The sequence below is a fragment of the Moschus berezovskii genome, chromosome X, assembly GCF_049115385.1.
Source record: "Moschus berezovskii isolate FMDL1 chromosome X, NW_MosBer_1.0, whole genome shotgun sequence".
Taxonomy (NCBI): domain Eukaryota; kingdom Metazoa; phylum Chordata; class Mammalia; order Artiodactyla; family Moschidae; genus Moschus; species Moschus berezovskii.
Window position 1 is genome coordinate 139,939,406 of NC_142488.1, and position 16,681 is coordinate 139,956,086.

At 42.0% G+C, this 16,681-nt stretch overlaps 1 protein-coding gene across 5 annotated transcripts in view; it reads left to right on the forward strand.

The window, feature by feature from the left end:
* AFF2 (ALF transcription elongation factor 2) overlaps nt 1–16,681 on the forward strand; it is a 577,381-nt gene that overhangs the window by 442,914 nt on the left and 117,786 nt on the right. For all 5 annotated transcript variants that reach the window (XM_055438072.2, XM_055438074.2, XM_055438073.2 and 2 more), the window contains one exon: nt 743–839. In XM_055438072.2, coding sequence (XP_055294047.2) covers nt 743–839 — 97 coding nt within the window. The remainder of the gene's footprint in view (nt 1–742; nt 840–16,681) is intronic.

Genomic DNA, 16,681 nt, shown 5'->3' on the forward strand with positions numbered 1-16,681 from the left:
AACAGAAAGCTCTGTCTGCTCGATAAACAATTTTGAAAGTGCTAGTTCATCACCCAAATTCTGACCACTCATATTTTTCAGGTGCCTTGCCTTAGGAGAGAAAGATTTCTTATACATATCGTGGGCTTACATCTCTGGGATCAAATTTTACGGGAAGAGATCGGTCATATATCAAAAGGTTAATGACGAGCCATTTCTCACCCAGCTATTTTGTGGCCACCAAGCTGCCACAGTGCAGAGGGCACTGGAAGGCAATGGAAGTTCACTGGACCTTTTGCCTCTGTCATCCATAGAGCCCAAGCAGGCTCCAACAACAGCCTCTCCAGCCAGGGACTGCCCTCATGCCCCTGTTCTTTCATGGGAGCCTCGAAGCATCTTTTCTTGTAGAGATCCACTGCCACATTCTGCCTCCACAATGATTGATCAGTACATTTATTACACTTTCAGTAGTAAAAATATATAGACTCCAGTAATCTCTGGAGATGCTGAAATAGTCCTTTTTTCCCCTTGATTTAAGGGAAGGTAGAGAGGGAGGATGTGTGCAGACTCAGACATAAATATAAGAGCTCAAATATCTAATTAGCTGAAAGAATCTTGGTTCCCTCTGCACCTTTGACAGAATTGCAGCTGTCAGATTGGGGCATCAATATTTTATCCTCGTCGCAAGATGTATCTGAGGATGATTTAGAAAAGACACTTTCTAACGTCAGTGCCACTGTTTTTTTTTTTTCTTTTCCTGTAGGATGCTTGAAGACGACTTGAAGCTGAGCAGTGATGAAGATGACCTTGAGCCCATGAAGACCTTGACCACTCAGTGCACTGCCACTGAGCTCTACCAGGTAGGAACAGCATAGGGCTCATTCTGAACCTGTAGGGAGGGAGCTGAAGGAACTGGAATGGTTTTGCCATCCACAAGCCTACCTGCTGCTTCATCGCTGGGCTTTGGAGCAAGGGAAACAAGCAAGGGCAGGCAGAGTGTTCTGGACCAGGTCAACTAAGATCACACTTTCAGTGAGGAGATGCTGAGCTCTTAAAATTCACTGCTTTCACCCCTGCCTTTGCTCCCTCCTCACTATAAACACCTACCGGTCATCAAAAGCAGTACAGATCGTCTTTCCCTATCCTGGACTAAGTATGGCCTTGAGTGCAGTGTAACTTTCCTATAGTCACTCCAGCCAAGACTTAGCACCCAGACTCATCCATTCCTTAGGGTATAAATGTGACTACCCACATGAGCCTTTAGGCAAAAGACATTCGGCAAAAAGTTGCTGCTGCCCTGATTTCTTCCATTTTGCATCATTAATATTTACAGGACTTAACACCAAATTAGATGGCCAGAATATGTGTTTGCAGCATTTCCAATGAGCCCAGACCTGTTGATTTTAAAAAGTCAGGTGTCATATATGAATCATGAGAATGGCAGTGGAGTGTGTAGTATCAGTGATGCTCATGTGTGTCCTTTAGGACAGAAAACTGTCTTGCCTGTGGGGTTCCTCCTGGGTGTCCCAAGAATCTCAAATAAACACAGAAAGATCACCTTAAAAAAAAGCTAAGACCTAATTATGCTCTTTCTATAGTGAAGTCTGCTAAGTTATAAAACTGAAACCAGGGTGTTTCAAGGCATGCTCAAGTACTAGTATTTCAAGGTAGTTAACCAGTACAGAGTTCCACATTCACTAAATATTTTGTGAGGAGCCTGCAAAGAAAACCTTAGGAAAAACTCTCCACGGATCATCCACTCCATTCTCATCTATAATTGTTGACCCCACGAGAATGCTTACCATTTAGTATAATTTTTAATTTAGTATATCTTCAATGTTGCTGCTGCTGCTGCGAAGTCGCTTCAGTCGTGTCCGACTCTGTGCGACCCCATAGACGGCAGCCCACCAGGCTCCTCCGTCCCTGGGATTCTCCAGGCAAGAACACTGGAGTGATGTTAGGTGGCTAAAATTCCCCTCTCCCTTATTTCCTCCACTTTATTTGGCTTGTATTTTGGGTAATATGTAACAATTGAATCTTTGTAACTTTGGTGCTTTATAAAGACCAAGCACCTTTGTCTCCCAGGAGCTTGTGGTACGTTTCCTGAATGCAAGCAATCCCTTTCCTACTTGGGCTCCAGGGCAAATGGAAAATGTGCACTTACATTCCCGTGTGTGCCACTCCTGCTTTCAGTGTTTAATATGCCAGTGACCAGAACATTATAATGGCAAATAACCCCTCCAAAAAAAATCCTCAGTCATTTATTTTGACAGTTGCAACATGACTTTTTAATGAACACACTTCCAGCAAGTCATCAACAGTTAAGTGAAAGTAGTTTAGAGGTTGACTTCTTCATGTGATTACACACGTTCAGTCTGCTGTTTTGGCTTCTCGAGTTGTTATTTTCTGTATTTATCTGAAGAAGTGGCATTAGGTCAGTTGGCCTGAATCCTTTAGGGGTTTAAGATGTTTCAGGTGACTCTGTCAATGCCGTGACCCTCAGGTAATCCCTGCTGGTGAGTTGGTGGTGCTCCATGGCACACTGCCCTTAGCCTGGTCATGCCTTCCCCAACAGAGGTTCTCATTTGAAGGGGGAGTTGACCTGGGATATCTAAAGTAAGGCAAAATGACAGCTTGTTCCCTCTAAATGGGTCTAGCAAGAAGTGGGCATAAAGTTGTAAACATTTGCAAATGAACCCTCCTTATAGAGTCTGAGGACTAGTTACAAGGCCCGAAGCCTCAAGGTCAGGAGACAGTGTTCCTGTGGTAGAAGGTAGGCACTGTGACAGCAACTTTTGGTGAGTTCTGGCTTTCTGGGACCCAATATTCTTTATAAAAAATTCATTGACATCATTTTCTTTTTTTTGTCATTGTGGTAAAACCCAAATAACATAGAATCCACTATTTTAAAGTCTAAAATTCAGTGACATTGAGTCATTCACAAGCTTGTGGATCCAATACCAGTACTAAAATATTTTTATCACCTCACAAAGAAATCATACATTGAGCTGCTACTCCCCAGCTTCCCTACCTCCAGCCCTTGACAACCACTAGGCTACATTCTATCTCTGTGGATTAGCCTTTTTCATTTGAATGAAATCATGCAGTGCATGACCTTTTGTGTCTGGCTTCTTTCACTCAGCATTGTGTTTTTTAGGTGCATCCATGTTGTGGCCTGGATCAATACTTCCATTTTTTTATGGCTAAATACTATTCTGCTGCCTTTTATTCATCCATTCCTCAAGTGATGGACACTGGGCTCCACCTTTTGGCTATCAGAAATAGAGTTGCCATGAGCCTTGGTGTATACGTTCCTGTTGAACACCTGTTTTCAGTTCTTTTGAATTGAATTTCTCAATTCTTTCAATCTTTCCCACCTAGAAGTGGAATTGTTGAATCATATGGTAATTTATGTTTAACTTACTGAGGAACAACCAAAATCATTTTCTTTTCCAATGAGATAACATGGCACCACATAGGTCATATGGTACTATTCCCTCATCTTTTAATTGAGCCCATCACATTTCCAGCCACATTAGAAGTTCTGAGCACTCCCACTGATCTGTGCCAAACATTAAGTTAGGTGGTTGGTCTTACTGAAACCTCATGGCAAATGTTAGTGGTAGATTTGGGCCTCCAGTCTGAGCTGTGGACTTGCAGAATCTCTATTTTTGGCAGGATGGTTGGAGGGAAAGCATCCAAACAAATGCACAGGTGCGATAAATGATGTGTCCAAGGGATCAGACCACTCCATGGGTTTGAGCCGGCATTATGTGTAGAAACTTCCTCAGAACCCAGTAACTACATTCAGACACACACAGTTCAATAAAAAGAGCCTTTAGCTTTCTGGAGACATCCTCAGATCATCTCATTCACAATCATTGCACCTGGACTCACCTAAGGAGACCCAAATTGCCCAGATTTGATGAGTATACATGAATCTTTTCCCCAAAGCTCCTAAGACCATATGCTATGGTTTGTGATATAAAGAATCCCGAGAGAATGCATTGTAAATGCTTGTATGAAAAGGAAACATGGGTTCAAGATGTGTCAACTTCTAATTTGACCTTTCAGTCCAAGTCTCTCCTAATCAGAACACTGCCCCCTCTCTCTGCCCCTCTACGGGCACCTTCCATGGCAGTATTGGCTGTGCTGAGCGGGCCCTGTGCACAGACACCAATAGAACCAATACGATGTATTTAAATGCTAAGTATTACTCCTGCAAACAGGGAAATACAGCAGGAAGCCTGAAGGGGAAGAGCATAACATACAAATTAAAGACACAAAATACTCAGCTATGGAGACCCAGGAATATAAATATATTTTTAAGAAGATATTTTACCTTCTGGTGACTCTTTAAAGTCAGAGATGCGTGATCATATATGCACATGGTTTCAGTGAAAAAGCCCTGGTGATTGTACCCTGAAAATATTTGTTAAAAGTTTGCATACTCTTTCCCACATTCCCCTCTGCATTTCACTGTCTTGGTTGGGACAGTTTGGCAGGCAGCTGAGTCCATAGGTGAACATAGGTGGCCTCATGGAGGAGAGTGAGCGAGAGCATAGGTGTGTAGTCCAACAGGTTTGAATCCTAGCTCTGTCACTTATCTGGTGATCTTTGTATAAAGACCCAAGTATCTATAAAATGGAGGTAATTGAGGTAACGATAGCTCCTTCACTGGATCATAGTGAAGATTCAATGAGTAAGTGAATTAATATAGGCCAAATCATGTGAAATTATGGTTAGCACTTAGTACTCACCTCTTTACATCATCATCATCATCTGTTACTACTACTACTAATGATCTAAAGTGTCTCATATTGGACAGAATAGATACATTACTTTCTCTTTTCTTGTGAGGAATGGGAGGTGAGAGTTGCTGAATCAACTATCTGGAAAAGAGTCAGTTTGTGGCAAACTTGAATGAAAAGGTCTTCTTTTCCTAACATATATTAGCTGTGTGCCCCTTGCCATGAGGAATTGTAAATGTAGTCATTGGGAGCATAGCTTTTGCAAACTTATAGTTACTAAAGGGAATGGGATTGGGGAGGGATAAATTAGGAACTTGGGATTAGCAGATACACACTACTAGGTATAAAATAGATAAATGACAAGTACCTACTGTATAGCACGGGAAACTCTATTCAGTATCTATTAATAACCTATAGTGCAAAAGAATCTGAAAAAGGATATATATAACCGAATCACTTTGCTGTAATTAACACAAATTGTAAAAAAAAAAAAAAAGAATAGTTTTAAAAGAGCATGATTTTTGGACTTGAGCAACCTGGGCTTCAATCTAAATTAATAAACTTGAATAACCAGTCTTGTCTAACTCTGAGGACAAGATGAAGATTGTGTATAAGAAAATGCTTTGAAAAACACAATTGCTACACAAATTGGTGGTTGTCCTTCTTTATGGCCCTTTTAACATGAGTTGGAAGCCCCTTCTTAGGGGTCCATTGGTAAATAGATCTTGCCCTTTATTTTGGCCTTAGCATTCAGTGGGATCTGTTAGGAACTGGGTTGAATGGCCTAACTGCACCCAAAGACTTCTATTGGGTATGGATGACTCTTCCTCCCCTCTGAGCCTCGACAAGTTTTAACCCAGACATCCCAGGAAGAAAGGCCAGGTTGCCAATGACACTGCCCAAAGTCCTCCAGGAAAATTATGTGTCTAAAACAGAGCTTTTCTTCAAAGGACTAACATGGGTGCAGAGTTGAGCCATACCAGTTCTTATTTCTCTTTCTGAGTTCTCGCTGTGCCCTAGAGAAAGACTGTAGGGTTTACTGTGAAGCACTAGTCATCTTAGTTTTCTCTCAGGGGCTTCCCATGAATGGGAAATAAATAATGACTTCAAGTTGGCATCGGACATTGGAATGTTCAAGAACAATGCTTGAACTGGATGTAGTGTTTTGAATTTAGTCTGCATGAACATACATGTTGCAATGTGTTTTGTTTTTGAAGTCAGCTATCAATAATATGGTTGGATGTATAGCAGAGTGATTCAGTTATATATACATATATATGTATATATGAATTCTTTTTTATAAATCAATTATGGCTTGCTGTGGTTCATGGAGTCACAAAGAGTCAGACACGACTGGACTGAACTGAACTGATACTTCAATAAAATTTTTTAAAAGTAACATGGTTGGGATGGGAGGGCTCCATGATGTCCATTACCTAGCTGACTGCATTTTTCCTTCTCAGCTGCCACTCTTGGCATCATAAATATAAAACCCAGCACTGGCCTTCCCCATCCAACACTTATTGAATTGCCATTTTCCGGCCAGTCATGAAGGGTAGGCAGTGACACTGTGATGAGTTCCCTGGGGTTTGGCTTGAGAGCAGCACAGCCCAGTAGGACGGGCTTCCTGCAAGTGTAAGTATGGGGTTTTCTGCATACCCGCCCTCCTCATACCACTGAACCTGCAGTTTTCCTTTTGATCCACTTTTCTTCTTCTATTTCTTGGGATTAAAAGAACTCCTGAAAATGAGGGGTTAAAACTTGAATCAATTTTCATTTACAGCTGAGAAGCAGTTATTGATGCTGTGTTTGCAGTTCAATAAAAGATCTAAAGATATAGACCCAGTGTTTCTCTTTCAATATAAGCTGCCTAATCAGTCGCAAATGTTTTTTTAACAAATAAATTGTATTGACAGGTTTATTAAAATTGCTGTTTTTAAAGTTTTAAGCTATCCACAATTTGACCAATTCCAAAGGCTTCTAGCATGTGTAGTGTACAAACTCCAGAGCCCCCTCTGGTACATATTCATAGAAGTGGGTAAATACCTTCTTGATGTTTCCTTGAATGTTATATTGATGCTTGATTTATGCAGCTCAAAGCATGTAATGTCTGTTAAATTTTGGCAGTAGGATGCTCTGTGATACTTGGGTTTTGATGCCAGGTTAGATCTGGGCATGGCTCTCTCGTGACCTAATTATCTCCGATTGACATTAGCAACATCAGAGTTTAGCATTATAAAAACCATAAAAGAAATAGGTATTGTTAGAAACAACTTTTAGAGAATTTTAATATTAATACCATCTTAATGATTAATGTGAATGAGACTGAAACCTTAGGTGCGTTCCTTTAACCCAGTTAGAAATTCAGAAAATGGGTACTATGGCTGGATGGTGGCAGGCTCAGCTAAAGGACTCTAGATAAAGCTTGGAGTGGTGTGTTGGTGCTTTAAAAACAGAGCTGAACAATTTCAATTTGCTTTGAGCACAAAGACATTCTAATGAGTTGTGTCTGGACACATTATTGTAAGTAGCTCCGATGTACTCAATTTTATTTAAACCAATCTTCTTTCTTTCTCTGCCTAGGGATTGCCCTTAGAAATGTGGTACTCAATTCAAAGCATGTAACTGGGGATGTGTGGACTTTTCAACAGATGCTAATAACAGAGCTGCACCTCAAGCCTGTTAACATTTACAGAAAAATATTGTCCTGAAGCTCTTCTCCTCCACTTCATAATTTTACTTCTCATCTGAAGATCACTAATTACCTCACAGACACAAAACAGCTTGGTTTTAATCCAGTTTCTTGACACCAGGTTGGGTGTTGTACTGGATTTATTTTTGTTTGTTAGTTTCTGTTATGGTGGGGCCTGTTCACTGAGTAGGTTGTTATTTGATGCATGCATGTTGTGTCGGTTGTGTCCAACTCTTTGCAGCCCCGTGGACTCTGTCCTTGGGATTTCCCAGGCAAGAATATGGGAGTGGATAGCCATTCCCTTCTCCAGGTGATCTTCCCAACCCAGAGAGCGAACCCACATCTCTTAGGTCTCCTGCATTGGTGGGCAAGTTCTTTACCACTAGTGCCACCTGGGAAGTGAAAGTGAAGTCGCTCAGTCGTGTCTGACTTTTTGCGACCTCATGGACTGTAGCCTGCCAGGCTCCTCCATCCACGGGATTTTCCAGGCAAGATTACTGGAGTGGATTGCCATTTCCTTCTCCAGGAGATCTTCCTGTCCCAGGAGTCGAACCCAGGTCTCCTGAATTGCAGGCAGACTCTTTACGATCTGAGCCACCAGGGAATCAGCCACCTGTGAAGCCCATTGTTATTTGGTAATTGCACATGAAATGATTTACATGGGAGCAGAAAATCTGAACATTCTGGAAGATTTGAGATGTGTTCCTTGTACCTGTGATGTATATTGAACTTTCCAAGCCTAGCAACCAAGTGAAATTCAAGCCTGCTTTTCTGATTAAAGTTTGCTAATGGAAAGGGTGGGGGGCATACATTTTACTGCCGCTCTCAGCTGGCCCCTGACATGCTATAGTGAATTCACTCATTGTGACAACAGATACTCTACCCTGCTGTAATGGTTCCGATTTTTTAGCCACAGTTCTTCCTTTATCATGCTGAACAAGTTGTTACCTCCCCAAGATTTCTCTGCATTTCCATTTACTTTGTTATACGTAGAAAGGCTGGGGAAGGCCTCTTCCATAATGACATCAATGTGGCACCCACAGCAAGAAAGATCAGCCTGTCAGAGCTGTAGAAACAGCAGATGGATTAGGAGGAAACCAGGTGCAAAATAACTTTGATAGAGTCTTTTAATGTAAACAGTTTATCTGTCATTGCCTTTCATTGAAATCCCATGCAAAATGAGGGCATTCAGGCTGTTCAGGCTGCAGAAGGTAGCAGAATAAAATCCATACGTTGTCATACTCTAACTCTCCAGCAATTAGAGAATGAGAAGATATTTTAATTTATTCATTAAAGACAGGAAAGTAAATAGGATAACATATAAGGTTAATAGAATAACATTGGCCTTCATATTCCCAAGATTGTGTTTCCCATTTGGCTGTATTAGCATAGAGACTAGATTAATAAGAAACTGCTTAGGGCTTGTATGATGTGATTTTTAATATGCTGCAGGCAAATCTGTGACTGTTTAGAAACCTGCTGAATTTTTTCATTGTAATTAGGTCTTCTACATTTAGCATGAAATATTTTGACTTGTAATCTCCATAGATTGTCTTTTTATTTTAATCGCCATACAATGCTTTGAGCACTCAGAGATGCAGAGGAGCACAACGTTTTCACACATGTTGTGTCCATCACCTCTGATGACCCACTCCTGACTAATGTCCATGACCACATATGAATTGTCCATCTATGAGCATTTCCATGGCAAACCCAATGGCTGTTTTGCTTAGCTGAACATTTTGTCACCATGACTGTACATCAGACATTGGTAAGGATGTACTGCTTACTCCAAGGTCCAAGTGGAAACAAAAATGGGTACAGTCTGTTGTTTTAGAAACAAAAACTCTCCTGTAGGACATGAATGACACAGTCTTTTGTCCACAAAGAACACATGACACATATCTGCCTCTATAGAGAGGGCGGCAGGGGAGTAACAGCCACCTCCAGGAAGCTGAGGATCATGAAGTCTGTGTGAATCAAAGTGCTGGAAGGAACAGCACCATGTTACTCTTGTCGCTGCCTAGGCTGGGCTAGGAAGGAAGTGGCTGGGTCGCATTGGTCCTCTCACGACTATCACCTTCACTCTCTGTTTGGTCCAAACTTGCTGTTTTCCTTAGGCCCCTTCATTGCCCCAGCTGGGTTCCAAATTCATGGCTGGAGCATGAATGTTCGGTCTTAGTCATCAGCTAACAACCCTCAGGCAGTGTACCATGTGTACCTAAGTTTTGGTGGTTCTAGCCTCTGTTAGAGTGGTATGAATGCCTTCAGTAATAAAACTTTTGGTCATACTGACAACGTAAGATTTTGAAATTTAGCTGCTGGCTTGGAAAAGTGTACTGGGACTTTGGTTTAGGGTCTAGGAATGCTTTATTCTGTCCCCCCAAACATATGACATCTGCTGGAAAATCAACCAGGCAGGCTGCAAAATACCCAAGGACCTTGTCATGAATGGGAAGCAGAATCTGTCTTCTTAAACAGGTGTATTTATTTTTTTCTATTTATTTAGCAAGAGCAAAGAGCATAAGCATTGTAAACACACAGAACACGTATCCAAATTTGAGATTAGCTATCAATCCCAGGTTAAGGATTCAAAATTCAAGGGGATGGGCAGGTAAGGACAGTAGACCTTTCCAAAATGTATGGCATGGTGTAGCCTATGTGTCATGAAGGAGTTCCCAGGAATCTCTGAAACATTAGATATAAACATTTATAAACTTGCTGATAGATCTTATTTCTTGCTAATGGAGGTGAACTCCGTAATGGAGATTCCATATTTATCCCTGAATCATACATGTATGTATATGTGTGTATATATATTGGAATAGAATAGTTTTGTATATTAAAATATAGAATACAAGACCTTAAAATTGTCATGGAGGGTCCTCACTCCAGCCAACAAGGACACTGAAGCATGGAGAAGTCAGTTGTACTGTGATAATAGAAAATATATTAATACATAGTTGTCTCCACCCCAGTTTCCTGGTACAGAGCCCCTGAATTCCTTGTAATTTCTTAAGTAATAAGACCAATAGGAGCATCTTTTGTTCTAATATTTGCTCTCTGGGTGATAGGGACGTCTTTTATTCTAATGAGATGACTCTGTGTAGGCTCCTGTACTGTGGTCACCAGAGAGGCCAAGCCATGATTGGAAGCTTGGAATTTCCAGCCTTACCCTTCCATTCTCTACAGAGGAGAGAGGGGCTAGAAACAGAGTCAGAAGTCAAAAACATCAATACAGTATCAGTTCAGTTCAGTTCAGTCGCTCATTCGCTCAGTCGTGTCCGACTCTTAGCGACCCCATGAACCACAGCACGCCAGGCCTCCCTGTCCATCACCAACTCCCGGAGTTCACTCAAACTCATGTCCATCGAGTCGGTGATGCCATCTAGCCACCTCATTCTCTGTCATCCCCGTCTCTTCCTACCCCCAACCTTTCCCAGCATCAGAGTCTTTTCCAGTGAGTCAACTCGTCGCATGAGGTGGCCAAAGTATTGCAGTTTCAGCTTTAGCATCAGTCCTTCCAATGAACACCCAGGATTGATCTCCTCTAGAATGGACTGGTTGGATCTCCTTGCAGTCCAAGGGACTCTCAAGAGTCTTCTCCAGCACTACAGTTCAAATGCATCAATTCTTCGGCGATCAGCTTTCTTCACAGTCCAACTCTCACATCCATACATGACCACGGGAAAAACCATAGCCTTGACTAGACGGATCTTGGTTGGCAAAGTAACGTCTCTGCTTTTTAATATGCTGTCTAGGCTGGTCACAACTTTCCTTCCAAGGAGTAAGTGTCTTAATTTCATGGCTGCAATCAGCATCTGCAGTGATTTTGGAGCCCCAAAAAATAAAGTCTGACACTTCCCATGAAGTGATGGGACCAGATGCCATGATCTTTGTTTTCTGAATGTTGAGCTTCAAGCCAACCCTTTCACTCTCCTTTTTCACTTTCATCAAGAGGCCTTTGAGTTCCTCTTCACTTTCTGCCATAAGGGTGGTGTTATCTGCATATCTGATATGCAATACAGTATACTAATGCATATATATGGAATTTAGAAAGATGGTAACCTTAACCCTGTATACGAGACTGCAAAAGAGACATAGGTGTATAGAACAATCTTTGGGACTCTGTGGAAGAGGGTGAAGGTGGGATGATTTGGGAGAATGGCATTGTAGCATGTATATTATCATATGTGAAATGAATCACCAGTCCAGGTTCGACGCATGATACAGGATGCTTGGGGCTGGTGCATGGGGATGACCTGGAGGGAGGATATGGGGAAGAGGGAGGTGGGAGGGGGGTTCAAGAAAGGGAACACATGTACACCCGGGGCGGATTCGTGTCAATGTATGGCAAAACCAACCAATATATTAATGTAAGGTAATTTGCCTCCAATAAAATAAAAAATAATAATAATAAAAGAAAGAAGTCACTCACGTCTATGTGAGGGAGCCTACCAAAAATCCCAATAGTGTGGGATTCAGAGGGCTTCCCCTGTGGCTCAGTGGTAAAGAATCCACCTGCAGTGCAGGAGATATAAGAGACATGGGTTCAGTCCCTGGATTTGGAAGATCCTCTGGTAGAGGAAATCACAACCCATTCCAGTATTCTTGCTGGGGTACTGGACAGAGGAACCTGGTGGACTGCAGTCCATGGGGTCACAAAGACTCGAATACAACTGAGCAATTAAACAGCAACAGTGGGGTTCAGAGATTTTCCAGATGGATGAACACATCCGTGTGCATGAAGTGTGACATGCCCCAGTGCCGGAGGAACAGAAGCTCCTACCTGTGGGATCCTCCTAGACTTCACCCTATGTCTCTCTTCATCTCTCTATTCATCTGTATCCTTTGCCATATCTTTTAATGAACTGGTAAACATAAGTCACTGTTTCCCTGTGTTCTCTGAGCCACTCTAGCAAATTAATCAAACCCAAGGAGTGGGCCATTGGAACCTCTGGTGTCTAAGCCAATTGATCAGAAATACAGATGACAACTTAAGCTGGCAACTGGTATCTGAGGCAGGAGGAGGCAGTCTCATGAGACTGAGCCCTTAACTGGTTGTATGTGATTCTCTCTCCAGATAGACAGTGTCAGAATTGAGTTATATGGTAGAATAACCAGCTGGTGTTGCAGAAACGTACTTGGTATGGGATGAGCCCACACACGTCTGGTGTCAGAGCATTGTGAGTGCGGTCGTAGTTTGAGAATAAAGGAGAAACTCGAGTGGAAACATTACTGGGTTTTATAATACAGATTGATAATAAAAATGGCTGTAACATCTTGCCCAGAGTAGAATACGTTCTAAAGGGACAGAAAGCCTGAACAGGCTAGTATGCTAGTACTGAAAATGCATCATCAGTACTCACTCCCATGTAGGTTTTGGAAAACATATTACTGAGTACCTCTATGCACTAAAAATACACTTCCCATTTCCCTGGTCACACATAGTAAGAAGAGAGCCTCTCTTAGGTCTTGATTGTCTCCCAGCAAAGGACACAGGTCATTTTTTGAGGAGAGCCTCCTTAGTATCAAGGCGAGAGGGCTTTGATTGGCTAGGGGAAAGAAAATTGAATTTTCAAATCCACAGACCTCAGGAGAACAGAGTGATCGAATGGCACTTACCTCGGCCCTTCTAATATGGAGAATAAAGAAGCCAACACTGAGATGCTCTGCCTCATGTCTCCATATTTGAAGATCCCCTGGAGAAGGAAACGGTAACCCACTCCAGTATTCTTGCCTGGAGAATCCCGTGGATGGAGAAGCCTGGTAGGCTACAGTCCACGGGGTCGCATAGAGTCAGACACGACTGAGCGACGGAACAGAACAGAACAGAGAATGATTAGTGTCAATAGATGACTCAGGAGTGAAATGTGCTTCTTCACCAAAGACAGTGCAGTTTTCATGAAGTTACAATATACGAAAACTTGAGTTATAAACAAAATTTCCAGTTGACAAGTGAATCTTACTGAAAGGTTTTATATTCAGCAAAAGAGCCAGCCTGGAGGGAGCAAGCTTTCATGGAATGCTGGCACTTCCGAATTCTGTTATCACATCATCTTTGGACAAGATGCTCAAAAAAAAAAAAAACAACAACAACAAACTCCTGCAGGTTGCCCTGTTGGTCAAATACACATGTAAGGACAGGTAGGACCTGCTATGAGACCTCTGTTCAACTGGTGTTGGCAGGGTCATGAGAGGGTGAAGATGATCAAGAATTCAATGAGACTTGGGAAGCCATGAAGGATTCATGATCAAAGGGGAGCATACAATGGGGTAACAATAGGGAGACCAGTGGCCCAAAGAAGAGGCCAGAGCTATTGTCCTAATGAGAAATAAGAGGTCTCCAGTGAGGCCATAGCTGCAGGAAGAGTGAAGAAAGAATGGAAAGAAAGAACAAGTACCTTGTTCAGTCTGCTCTGCACTCCCTCTTCACTGGGGTGTGAAGTCGAGCCTCATGGGCAGTTGCAGGATGGATCCAGATACGTGTGATCCTGGAGCCCAACTTTTGCTCTTTTCTCCTCTGCACAGAGCTGGTTACCTACCGGCAATGTCTCATACCCAGAGCAGTCAGGCTCTCAGACTCCCCAATCAGACCCAGATCTTTTACCCAGTTTATTGAGTGGCTATTAGGTGCCAGACACCTGAAGCAAATTTCTTCCAGTATCTGCCTGTCAAAATTCTAATCCTGCACCCATCATGTCCAGCACAAGCTTGCCTTACATATGCATCAAAAACAATGAATTATGGCTTCCCCAATGGCTCAGTGGTAATGAATCCACCTGCCAATGCAGGAGAGACACAGGTTCAATCCCTGGTCCAGGAGGATTGCACATGCTGCGGAGCAACTAAGCCCGTGAGCTGCAACTACTGAGCCTGGGTTCTAGACCCTGGGGACTGCAACTTTTGAAGCCTGAGTGCCTAGGGCATGTGCTCCACAACAAGAGAAGCCACTGAAGTGAGAAGCCCGAGCACCACAACTAGAGAGTAGCCCCCACTCATTGCAACTAGAGAAGGCCTGCAAAGCAATGAAGACCCAGCAAGTCAAAGTAAAATAATTACCTCCAATAAAAAAGAAAAAATAAATCAGATTTCCATAAAAAAATAAATTAAAAATAAAATAAAAGTAAACAATTAAATATTTTTGTTTAATGGATTAAATTAAAATGGGAGAAGCCTGATACTCCAAAGCTAGGGAAGATGTGTTGCCATACCTGGGTGTAGTGTCAGAAATTCAGCCAGGCATCCAGGTGTTGTGAAATGCTGAGTGCCATTTTCTCCTCTTCAGCTGCAATCTTTGCTGTGTGTGCATGCTGCCAGCTGATACCTCAGCCTATAGGATATGATACAAGCCTCTTGCTGTTTCACTCATTCCAGTGAACTCTATTTAACTGCTGTAATTAAGCAAATCATTTTTGTATTTGGGCAAGTGCTCTCAGGATATGTCTCTTTAATAGATTTAACCAGTTCTGTAGGTATTGATTTTTAACCATCTGAATACCCTAATGGTGAGTTCATTTGTTCATCGAAGAGTTTCTCTTCTGAACTTAGGCAATCAATTCAATTTATCAACACATGCCATTAGATAAAAGTACGGCTTGGTCTCACAGAGCAGCCCCATGAAAAGTTAAAGATAAAACATAGAAACAGAAAACCAATGCAGCTGTCTGCTCATCTTTCTTTTTTCCATAAAGTATAATATCCAGTTATTTGAAATTATCTGATGGTTGGCTTTTCATTTTTTAATCAAGAAATGTATTATATAGACGCAACTTGGGTGTCAGTTCAGTTCAGTTCAGTTCAGTCGCTCAGTCGTGTCCGACTCTTTATCTGCTGGTAAAAAAAAAAAAAAAAACATATAAACAGGGAATGTAAAAGGCATGTAGAGCAATAGTAATAGAATCACATTGTATGCTTGACTGACAGTATGGTTATTGATTAAGAAGGTAAGCAGTCCCCAACTCTGTAGCCTTGCAAAATGAATCCATGGCTTCAATTGCTCTAGGCCTTCTGTGTGCTCACTTTGATGGTCTCAACAAACAGGAAACATACCGCACTGAGTTTGTTTTCTGTCAGTCTCAGGGGGTTTAATGGCATAAGTCTGGATATAAATGTTCAGGTCATGCTTCTTAAAAGCCTCAAAAGATTCTCTAAATATTTTTGTGAATATAATATACATGTCTATTGAACTAGAATAACACATCATGATATGTAATAACTAGGGCAGAATTACCTTACCAAAGAATTTTGACAAAGTTCAATCAGTATACAGAAGATAACTAGCAAGTTTCCTAAGTGCTTTCTAGGTAAATTTGTCTCCCTAAAGAAATATGATGTTCTGTCTACACAGGAGGTTGGGACTCAATAGAAAGCCACCTTCATTCCTTCCTCTTTCTTTCCTTTTCTCTGTTTTTTTAATGAGAACTACATTTGATGATTGATGTAATTCAGTATGGTCCTTGAGTCACTTCAGCTTTGGTGCAGCAAAAGTATTCTCTACCTCACAGAAAGACAAGGCCATTCTTTTTAGGAAGTTAGATTTAATGAGGGATCAACTTAAGCATGTGCTTAGCCACATCATCCATCCTGAGGAAATAAATTTGCTGCTTAGCAGGATGCCAACAAGTGTACAACACTGGTAATGATGAAAGAATTAGCTCATGAGCACTCCTTGGAAGCAGACAAGTTCTTCTCCCTGGGAATATAATTTCTTGAGCTCCTATATCATGGAGGAAGTTCATCCCTGGAGCTTCCCAACCTCAGGGTCAAATGTTAGTGCAAAAGCAAAGAGCCCTCCTGATGGAGTAAGGTATGAAAGGAAAGTGAAAGTGAATGTTGCTCAGTGTCTGACTGTTTGCGACCCCATGGACTATACAGTCCGTGGAATTCTCCAGGCCAGAATCCTGAAGTGGGTAGCCTTTCCCTTCTCCAGGGGATCTTCCCAACCCAGGGATTGAACCCAGGTCTCCCACATCGCAGTCGGATTCTTTACCAGCTGAGCCACCAGATAAGCCCAAGAATACTGGAGTGGGTAGCCTATCCCTTCTCCAGGGGATCTTCGCGACCCAGGAATTGAACCAGGGTCTCTTGAATTGCAGGCGGATTCTTTACCAACTGAGCTACCAAGGAAGGTACCATGAAAGGAGGGACAGCTAAAGGAGAGGTCACCTGGAAAAGAATGATGCTTCCTAGGCTTCCTTGTAGGGGAAGAGAGAGTGAGGAGTGACATGCACTTGTGCCCCCACAGCATCTCAGGTGT